Below are 11,346 nucleotides of genomic sequence, written 5' to 3'. Positions count from 1 at the left end.
AAGGATAAGGATAATATTTATATTGAATACTGTCTCTGATCTTTTGGCGAAACGTCCTGTTCTCAGAACACTTTCTTGGCAATGAAATGACTGCGAGCCATGCTCATCCTTTAAAATATACCATTCTTACATTAGGTAAGACACAGGTTTTATCCATTATTTTAATTACAACAAGTTTAAGGACTAAAGAAATAAAACAATATTTAATAGTCAGAGCGGTGGGACCACTCTAGATGCCATTCATCGTAGGGTTCGCGGCGTTTGGGGTACAAAACTACTCGTTTGGCGAAAATCCCACAAAACAGTGGGAGCAAAACTCCCCCTTTGACTTCAAAATTATGTTAAAGTCACACTTGGGGGTGTGACGGGGTCAAGCCATAATACCGCCACTATAAGGCGCGGGCAGGCCTTTACAATCCTTTATAAACTCAACAACAATTGATCTTTTGGCGCTCTGTGCCTCGTTGAGTGGCAGTTGGTCTATGATCCATGTGCCTTTAACAAACTCATCGAACAATAAAGGGACACGTTCACATTTTAAAGTGTCAGACATAAAAAAAATCGTGTAAAACGTGAATAAATGCTTGTCTAAATTTTAAACATCCTCAAAAGTTCAAATTAAAGTGGATAAATATTTTAAAATGTGACAAAAAATGTTCTTCTTTTTACCAAGAGGGCTAGTAACGTTATAAAAAGATGTGATCTTCGGAATGAAAATGTTCAAATGAGAATATGTCGGTTGGTGTAAGGCGTTTATTTATTTGATTAAGAACTAAACCTTAATTTCAACAATCTTGTAAAAACACTGGACCGATTGTTCAGAATTTTGTTTACAACGCAATTAACAACATCGTTGTTAACTTTAAAAGGTGAAATATTTGTGATGCCAAATATATTTAAATAAAAAGAAACACAGCTCAATATGTGTCACCAAATGCAATCTGGTTAGAAATACAGCTGTATCCATCAAATTTCCATAACCGTAAAGATCTGAAATATCACAACGATGACTTTCACAACATTGTTTACTTAAACGAAGTTCAGATAACCGGCCTCTTACTGCCGACATTTAATCTGAAAATGAGTTCCTTCAAAAGCGCAGGATCAGAAGCGAACTATTTTTTTCATGTTTTCTTAGCCAATGTACACATTATGTCTCCTTTGTCCAAAGGACTGCCTGCCGGGCTTGGTGCCCCTTGTAGTTTGCAATTTGGTATCATACCATTGTGAGGAGACGCCTTAGTCACCCATACTGTAGGCCACAAAAATAACGATAACAAACTCTTTAAACTTTTTATTGAAAATCATTTTTTATTCATTTTTAGTAATTTCTTGTAAAGTTTCTTCAAATAACGAAATAAAACAATATTTTTAAATGTAATTTGATTTGTTAATCTTTTTTTTAATGTCAACACATTTCTTATTTATTTCTTGTAAAATTTCTTAAATGATTGAAATTTAACAATATTCGTTGCTGATCCGTAGTAAATATCATTTTTAATACACTGCAAAATCAATAATGAAAACAATGAGCAATTATGAGAACCACATCGGACAAGTGCCCCTTAGTCACCGCCTACGTCATCAATGATATCACAATGAGTCACGTGCTTTTTCCAAACGTCACAGGTATAATGTCATTTTTCAGTGTAAATATCGCATACAGAAAAAAGGCGACCTGTATATTTGTTGGCACATGTTGAATTCCATAAGGTTCGACATCTCCACTGAAAAAAGATTTTAATACATTCATTAATCATAATTAATTTATGAAAATATTTTTTTAACAGATTATTTAATTGAAAAAAAACAAAACATCTAGACATATAATATAAAATAAGGTTACCGGCCGCGACAAGCAATATTCATGTTTTAAAGGGACTGTACGCCAGATTGGCACCAAAAAAAGTTTTTTTCTGTAACGAATCTCAGAACAAATATTTAATAGAATGTGTTACGCTTTGATATCATAATTGTAAAAAAGTACCAAAATGTAAAAAAAAAATGTGTTGGAGACCGGATTCGAACCCGTGTCACCAAAATTGCAGTCCAGTGTTGTATCCACTGTGCTACGAAGGTTTACTCCAAAGAATGGTTTATTCAAGCTATATATCTAACTTGGTAATATCACGTGATAACATCGACTAGCCAATCACGCCTAAAGAATGAATCCTAGTAGGTAGACATACCCAGTAATCTTTTTTAATGGAAAAAATACGAAGTAACTGTTAAACTTTAATAAATTGTAAACTATGTGGTACTTCAGGTAGTAAGTTTCAATGCAGTGTACACATTAATACCAAGTTTATGTCAGTTTTCGACAATTTTCTTTTTTTCTTGCAAATTGATCAAAGTTGCTTTAATTAAGAATAAAGCCTATATTTTCAGCCAATGAGATTGCAGAAACGCCATCGTTAAGTGCCAAGCTTAATAATTAAGAATTTCAACTTTAAAGTTCCGTCCACTGCCACTCATCCGATACACACTCCCTGTGTCAGATTTTGCGTTGACAATGTTTCAGCCAATGAGGTTGTATTCTAAGTCAGTTAGATGAACTGAAGTAAAATATCTTGATGATTAAGAATGGCTTGTTTGCTACGCTCACTCCGATTAATTTTAACAAATGAGCATAAAACACGGTATTTCTACCTAATGAGACTATAGTAAACCACAGTTAATCTTTAACAATTCACAAATCATTTAATATTTTTGCGCTTTCTGTTATGAGAACCATTGTTTTTGACAAGTATTCATTATATCTGGTATATTAAAACAATGGTATAAATTGTGGTTAATCTTATTTGGGAATATTCATGAGTGCATATTTAAGCGAAAAATAATAGTATTAAATAATTATTTGGACACAAGTCACTTATAATAGATGCACTCTTAGTCCAAAATAAGATGTTCCAAAAGTAATATAGTTGTTTTAATATACCGAAAAGGATGAATAAATATCGAAAACAATACATCTTATGAAGGATACCGTGTTTAATTTGAAAGAAAGGTACCTTATCAGATGATAGTTGATCACTGTAAATATTTTAGGATCCACCAGTCATTAAACATTTGTGCGTTTTCAGCTATTTAAACACGGGTACAATCTTGTTATCAGTTACTTATATTTTCCATAAAGGCATTATTTAGTAAAAAGTTAAAGGTTTCACACTTTATGTTTGTAAGTCATGTGTATGCATTGATTTGAAATAATAATGTCACTTTAATCCAATGTATGTACTTGTCTAACACAAACTATTGTTTTTTTTATTGCCAACACAAAAAAACCTATTTGCCCTATTAACACCTCCAAAATGTACCTAGGGGCACATATGCACATATGCCCCCCTCCCTCGGGCAAATTAACCTAGGGGCAAATGTTTTTCATATAAACGGGTTATAAGTTAAAGTAAGTTAATTTGGGTTGTAAATTTTAACTCGAAAAAACTGAACCGCCCTGAAAATGAGGCGCAAATTCCTCGGAATATCTTCAGCGTAACAAGTTAAAATAAGTTCTTTTATGTGGGCAAATCGCTATTTGTTATAAAAATATGTATGGTAATTATCTGTGAAAATCTTTCCTTTAAAGTCTCATAAATCTTAAAAAAACATTAAACGATTTATATCAAATTAAAATAGTGTGCTAAGCTTGACCCTGTTATATATGAGTTTTGGGAAGTTGGGGGCAAGTAATGGTTAGAACATAATGTGTAAAAAAAACAATGAATCCGAAAGGCACAATGAAAGCGTTAGTCATTAAGATTTTACACTATATGTTCTAACTGACTTATACAATAGTTGTGTTGTCTGCAGGCAGGGAATGAACTTATAAGTTATTAAATATCACGTCTTAAAGACAGAGCGGGTTACTTACTGAGGGCCGATAGGCAATTTAATAAGAATGATCTAAACTTTTTTAAACAATATTTATTTTTGAAAATGAAAGGTTTGTTTAACTTTTACGAATTACATAAAAGTTCCTACCTCCGCCGAAGAGCGCCATCTGTCCAAGACCACCGCCCATGCCGCCGCCGCCGCCGCTTCCTCCTCCTCCGAAAAGGCTCATACCGGAATTTCCCGCTCCGCCGCGTCCCATATATTGTGCTAAGTTGGATTCAGCGCCTCCACTTCCGCTCTGACTTCCCATACCCTGCCCGAACATGGACGCACCCTGGCTGTTGACAAGAGCGACCGTCAGAACGAATACACAAACGCAGATAAAAGCACGCATCTTCTTCCGTTGACTGTTGATAACTTTGAAGGAAACAAAAATATTTGTTTCTCCTTGCGATCCTGTGGCCGGCAACTAAGGCTCACTTGTCCTCGACTAGTTATGATTGAAAAATATTTTTCAGAGCGTTTGGTTTTAAACTACAGCTAATGACTGGACATATCACCGTTGCGTAAATGTGACAGCCGTAGGTATAAAGCCTCCAGAAAGTTATTGTTTCGAGACGGTGACTGTCAAATATATTATTCAAATTACATCTGGAACTGGACAATGTTTTGCCCTCACTAAATGTTTGTTTCTTTTAATCGGTGTTAGAGTTAACGTAATTTAATTTATAAATGTCCGCAGAAAGGCACTAGTAAAACAAATTCAAGAACAAAATGCTAGGCGTTCATATGATGTTATTTGAATTTCTTTCAAAAGAATAATATTCAATCATTTTTCCTGACATAATAAAACAAACTGTTACACAAATTTTCTTTAAGCAGACCAAAATGTACTAAAAAGCATTGACTAGTTTGCATGTAACAGTATATAAGAGTAAAAACTATAGCAAAAATGATGTGAAAATAAGACTGAAATGGTTTGTCCTTTTTCCCAATTATCATCAAATCTTGCTTATGTTTTAGTACTTACCTCATGAATAATGCAAAAACTAGTGATTTAACGAGTGCACTGTACGCGTTAGTCGTGACTTATATGTAATAAATAATAATAACAAAAGATCGCATCCTTATGTTCAAAATAGGACAAATGTGTAGACAGTACTGAACAAAAGATGACGAATGTAAGAGAAGGATTTTTATTGATTTCTTTATGAAGTTTTAACCAGAACACGCTTTCTAGAAACCTAGTAATTGTATGGAAAAGATACTGAACAGCATGGAAACCCCGTCTAGCCGCTAACACAAAGAAATTACATACAAAGGTCACTTTTTCAAGCATGATGCAAGTGGAAACACATGCTGGTATAAGGCATAAGGTTTTCATAGTAATATGCTATTTGTTTTCATAGATTTTACAAAAGCTTTTGATTGTATTACACAAAGCGTTGTTCTGTATAAGTTTGCTAAGATAGATTTGAAAAGGTACAAATATCATATTATTTGAAAAACATGCTCGTATTGTACATAATTTGAAAATATTAAAAACTAGCCTTTTATAGTGATTAATTATTAGTGTCTGACAAGGAACAGCAATGGTGACGATAGTACACATAGTTATTTTATACAATTTCGATTTTGACGTAAAATCGAGTCTGCGACCGGGAGACAACCGATATGCACTCCCTGAAAAGGTCCTAGGGATCTTTGTGCTGTCAAAATGGTAAACAATATGCGGATAATTCACCAGAATGCATCACTTTAAACTGTTCATTCTTTCAAGTGGGAGGACTCTCTCGACCTAGAGCCTTTTTTGTGATCCATGATAATGGGAGGCACGTTCCAAAATGCGCCAAATTTAATTTTAGATGATGCCTGTCATTGTATGTTTCTTAACCATACTCGCTTCTTTTCCTCATGTTATTAACTGAGCTTAATCCCAAATAAGTAGAAAAGAACAGTATGCAAGAAAAACTTACTAGCTTATGTCTATAAAGAGACAACAGCACATATAATTTTAAAAAAACTTTCTCACGTTTCGAGGCAAGCATTCAAGATGTGTAAACTGAAAGAACTACTTGCAACCATCAGATCGGAAGATCGGCATTTCTGAGAAGTATGTGAACAGTTGACTAAAAATTCTTCATTTTACCGCAAAGCGTAATTTATGTTTTTGATAATTAAAATCTAAGAAAAGGTCTGAACACACGATTATCTGCATGTTTGTTGTTTATTGAAAAAGGTAAATAAAATTACTCATTTAACATTACTACTTCAGATCATCTAGCAGACAAAGAATACAACCTCATTGGCTGACACATCGCCAACGCAAAATCTGACGCACGTAGTGTGTATCGGATTCATGAGAGGCAGTAGGCGGACCTTTAAACACCCGCGAAAGTTGAAAATCTTGATGATTAAGCCAAAGAAAAGTAGATTATGATAACCTATCCGCAATTCCATTGGCTAATGATGTAGGTTGAATTCTAACACACATTCTTACCATATACACCATACAATTGAAATTAAGCAAGAGAACCTCGGAGCTAACGCCATCACTCGCCTTGGTTTTTCATTCGGACAAGGGGCATTACTCGAATTTCATTGAAGTCAGAAATATGGACGCTCCTACACGTTTGTATTTGTCTCAGTCAACATGTATACTCACAGCAGTTTGATTGAAATGAACTCTTTTTTTGGTGTCATATGACCTGTAATATTTAGTCACATTTAACCTAAAATCTTTATTTCTACAAATTTTTCAAACGGGTTACTCGTACCATGTATCTAGCATAAAATAATTATGAATAACTGCAGGCTTAAAATGTCTTAAAAATCACGATATTTTACCTAAAAGTCTGATATCGGTTTTTTACCAAAGCAGGAGTTCATTCCAATCAAACTATTGTGTGTACTAAGTCTCATTTAAATATCTTGAACGGTTTTTGAGATATGGCTAAGTTTAATATGTATGCATAACAAAACCGACGCCGACAATACCTAGGCTGAATCAGATCCCCGACCATATGCACAGAAAACAGACGAGCTAAAAATAAACACAACCAACTACTAAACCTTTATTTATATCACAAAGTGAGATACATATGGGTCAAAAGAACCGAACAACGCTGCTAAAAGAAATATCTAATTACAATAATACTTGGTGTACACAAATGTGGTAAACAATGTTAATGGGGTGAAACAATTTAAGTTCACGCTATATTTGAAGATTAAAAAATCATTGTTTGTGTTCCATATAGCAGTTCATTAAAAAATCATTGTTTGGGTTCCGTTCATAGTTTTATCATTTTGGTCATTCATTTAATATCCGGCTAGGCAAAAAAGTTTCTTTGTTTCCACTAACATCCCCAATAAAAACAGGGTAGGTAAGAGGGTATTTTTCTTCTTCTTTTCGGACCGGTATTCTGAACCAAACAGAAAATCTAAAATGAACATTTTTTTTCGGAAATAACAAAAATATCCACACTATGGCAAATAAGTGTAGGGTGGGGAAGAAAAGAAAGGGTTGTTCAGGTTAGTGGAAACAAATTGTTTTTACACCTTAGCTTCAACGAGCTGAGTCATTTATGTAGTGTTTTTTCACTATCATGTTTTCATTGACAGTGGTAAAGCACCCGTTATTAATGTTCGCCCAACCCTGCGCCACCAGAGGCGAGCATATAGGGGACTGTAAAAAGAAGGTGATTCTCGACGGGGGAGATTTAGACAAGCCCGGTGAGACCTGAGGCCATCCTGCCTGAAACACACCCAAGCCCTGAGGGAACTTGACACATTGTGTTTTCGTCAACAAGGCGCATACTAATTAAAGCCAGTGTTATGGCAGTGACAATATACTAGTATGTATCAAGTTTTGTTTGCATGATATCACTATGATGTGCTTTTATTCACTACGGCCTCACCAACGACAACAAGGCTACATCAAAGCATCATCTCCTCCCCCGCCACCCCCACCCCGACCCCCAAAGAAAAACGAGCTGATAAAGGTTCGAGCCCAGTAAGACGCATAGTTCACATTAAAACAAAAATATCAATAAATGTTCGATGTCTATGCCAGTGTTTATTTACAATAAAGTGCATTGTTGTTGCATGTGTTGTTTTTTTTCAAGCTTTTTTTTATTATTCCCTGGTAAAGATTGTACACAAAATGGTAGTCTTCAAAATCGTACAAAACGTTATAAAACCAGAAAAGGGATGTTATTTACATAGAAACTGATGGTGGAAAATAATTATGGAAATATGTCAGACTTATGAGAGAAAAAATAGTATCATTCCGTTATCATCAACTTCTTTTCTGAATGTTGTTGAACATAGATTAATGACCCATTCCAGTAAACGGAAGATTTGTTCCTCATAAATGTCCATATTCAAAGGGAATAAGTGAGTTATTCGATCTAACATCAAATGCAAATAATGCCCAACGCTACAAAAATAGTTCATTTTAATAAACATACATCAAATGTTGACGGCGTAATATAATATATACCACACTTTTAATATAAATGGTCGACTTCAAAATTAATAAAATTAAGCAATTGAAAAAATAACAAAATGGAGATTCACAAAAATGATAGAAAGTAATGACATGAGCAAGCATGAAAAAAAGGAATTATGTTGTCATATATATATATATATATATATAAACAAGAAAAGTACTTTACATGATGAACATACATATCAGATCAAATACACTGAACATATTTTATTACAATTAAATTTGTCATAGGAAACATACATTAATAATCAAAACGTCTCAATGCAACCCACGTAAACATGTAGTTCAATCCTCTCCACCTCTTGATTTCTACTTATGAGTTGAATAAATAATTGGTTCAGGCATACAGACAAACATGGCCACATATATTCCAATATCGATTTATTCCGTCATATATCTGCTATCAAATAGTTACCTGAAAAAGTAAAAACAGTTGGTTAGTTTAATTACAAGCTGTAATTGTTTAATTTATTTCATCAATATCTTTATTTCAAATATTTGGATAACTGAGATATATATTATAACATGTAAGTTAATTTTCTGAAACAAATAATTCATGTTTTGCAGAAGAAGAAACAAAATCGTAAATGGTTCCTGTTTCAAAAGCAGGTAGGGTATGTATACTTTTTATAAGGTTTAATGTCAGAACGTGATTGTCATCATTGGTGAATGGTGTTTATGTAATGTTCCGTATAAAGCTTGATTTAAAAAAAAACATATTAAAGCTGCACTCTCACAGATTTACCATTTTTACAACTTTTTTTTATTTTTTGTCTTGGAAAGAGCAATTTTTTGCGTAAATATCTGCAACCCAATGATGTAAGATTGTTTACAAAAATCGTAGACTTTCATATTTCCTTTCGAAAATTAATGTTTTATAGCTTAAACCGTTACTAACGGTTTAAGAACAAGAGGCCCAAAAGGGCCTATGCTCTACTGACATGGCTTTTGTTGTCATATCAATTCAATCCAGAGCATGTATGTATGGGTAAAAGATAACAGACATATAGTTTATGTTTTGTGTTTGGGTTACCTAAAAACGTAGCACGTTCAACATCTGAGCCCAGAAAGTATTGTAAGCAGATTAGTTGCATGAGCTATTTTAATATGTGCCAAGTAAAAGTCATCTGACAAAAAAATGCTTTCAAAACTGTACTCATAGTAAAAAATTCTGTAGTTTTAAAAGTTAAAAAAAAGTTGGTCAAAGTCAAGGGCATCCTAGGACAACATTGATCAATTTGAACAAACATTCACAATCAATTGTGCTGAGATGGAAGCACGAACACACAAAAAGATTTTCAAACCTTTCCAGATTTATGTTTACCAAACCTGTGAACCCTGGGTGTGGCCAGTAATGACACCAGGTGCATAACTTAAACATTCACAACCAATTTTGTTAAGATGAATGCGCAAACTACAGAACTTAAAGCTAAAAAATGGCCTTTGGGCTTTCAACAAGAACAAGGCAGAGTAATTCACAAAATCAGCTGCAGAAGCAAAAAGCAAATTGTCTCTCAAAATCCTTGACTTGCAAATTGTCTCCCTTAACTCTAGACTTGAATTTACATGTACATGTAAACTTGGCTAAAAATAGAATTCGCTCATGCAGACCTGGCTAAAAATAGAAAGCATTTCTCTTAAACTTTCATGGCCCATAATCTAGGTATTCATGGGCGGATCTGGCTGGTTTTCGAAAGGATCCGAGCTCTAATCTATATCTAGATACTGTACAAGTTTCATCGAGATACAATCAAAACTGAAGACTGTATCGTGTTCACAACCAATTGTTAACACAATAGCATTTTTTTATACTATCAAGGGCCATAATCTAGGCATGCATGGGCGGATCTGGCTGGTTTTCGAAAGGAACCAAGCTCTAATGGATATCTAGATACTGTACAAGTTTCATCAAGATACAATCAAAACTGAAGACTGTATCGTGTTCACAAGCAATTGTTTACAGACGCACGAACGCACGACCGCACGGACGCACGGATGCACATACTACGTACACATTACCATCGCATAAGCTCTTCTGGCCTTTGGCCAGTAGAGCTTAAAATGCATAAAACATCAATTTTTTAACTTAAATATAAAATCTGCGATCTAATTTTTGTCAGCAGTCTTATATAACTGGTTTCCATGGATTGTCTCAAAAATTGGCTCGTTCCAAGACAAAAAATAAAAAAGTTGTCAAAACGTTTAATCTGTGAGAGTGCAGCTTTAATGCACACACCTATTTTTTAGGCTTTATTTTAGAACGGTATTGTCATCATTGGGAATTGGTGTTTATAAGAAATCTTCTGTAAACAGCTTGAAATGTTTAAAAAAGTTCAATAAACATTATCTGTTAAAAGATATCTATATTAAGGAGACATGCATAAAAACAACATAATGTTCTTGCGCTTAAAAAAATACGTACCTTACAACCCATATGCATTCGATTAGAATCTTGAGTGTACGATCATTTCTTCATGACTTCAAACATACCAAGCGCATGCTTGTTATTTTGTTAAAAATGCAAACATTCAAATTCAGATGCAAAGCAAACAATCTTTGATGTTAAATATGTTAACTAAATACATGTAACTAACAGTAAACTCGCGTGTCGGAACATCGAATGCATTGCAAACTTCATTGAGTGTTAAACATTCGTTTGAAGAACAATTTCAGCATTGCCATCAATCGGAATGGTAATTTCTTGAAAACCGTAAGCACCAGTCTGATATACATGGTAACATTTGTAGCGAGTGCAAGCACACGTTGAGCAAAAGCGTAGAGCTGAACGGATATTGATTAAATGGATATTGAGTATAACAAGTTATACCATCGATCGACTGCATAAAACATAGATGTCGAATTATATAAACTGTAAATTACTAATTTATTTATTCAACTGATTCGTTATCAAAATAATGAAGATTTCGATGTGTTTCATAATCAGAAACAAATAACAATTTTTGGTTGTTGTTTTTTCACTAAATTTTGAACACTATCTTGAA

General features: G+C 34.0%; 2 protein-coding genes across 2 annotated transcripts in view; both read right to left on the bottom strand.

Annotated features, from left to right (window-relative positions):
- Window positions 1–1,279: 1,279 nt before the first annotated feature.
- Window positions 1,280–4,371, bottom strand: LOC128203223 (PE-PGRS family protein PE_PGRS33-like). Its single transcript, XM_052904532.1, has 2 exons — window positions 3,982–4,371; window positions 1,280–1,727 (listed from the first exon to the last, which is right to left on the bottom strand). Exons 1-2 carry the CDS (start codon window positions 4,226–4,228, stop codon window positions 1,645–1,647), a joined length of 330 nt encoding a protein of 109 aa, XP_052760492.1. The 5' UTR covers window positions 4,229–4,371; the 3' UTR covers window positions 1,280–1,644.
- A 2,524-nt stretch (window positions 4,372–6,895) lies between these two features.
- Window positions 6,896–11,346, bottom strand: part of LOC128202655 (segment polarity protein dishevelled homolog DVL-2-like) — a 51,256-nt gene continuing 46,805 nt past the window's right edge. The window contains exon 19 of the mRNA XM_052903685.1: window positions 6,896–8,759. Coding sequence (XP_052759645.1) covers window positions 8,734–8,759 — 26 coding nt within the window. The 3' untranslated portion in view covers window positions 6,896–8,733. The remainder of the gene's footprint in view (window positions 8,760–11,346) is intronic.

The sequence above is a fragment of the Mya arenaria genome, chromosome 9, assembly GCF_026914265.1.
Source record: "Mya arenaria isolate MELC-2E11 chromosome 9, ASM2691426v1".
NCBI classification, from domain to species: domain Eukaryota; kingdom Metazoa; phylum Mollusca; class Bivalvia; order Myida; family Myidae; genus Mya; species Mya arenaria.
This window is presented reverse-complemented; position numbering and strand designations above follow the sequence as displayed.

Bases quoted from the DNA above. Each gene is read 5' to 3' on its own strand.
- LOC128203223 (XM_052904532.1), bottom strand. From the start codon at position 4,228: ATGCGTGCTTTTATCTGCGTTTGTGTATTCGTTCTGACGGTCGCTCTT. The intron at 1,728-3,981 runs GTAGGAACTTTT...ATCTTTTTTCAG, and splicing joins GATGGCGCTCTTCGGCGGAG to TGGAGATGTCGAACCTTATG.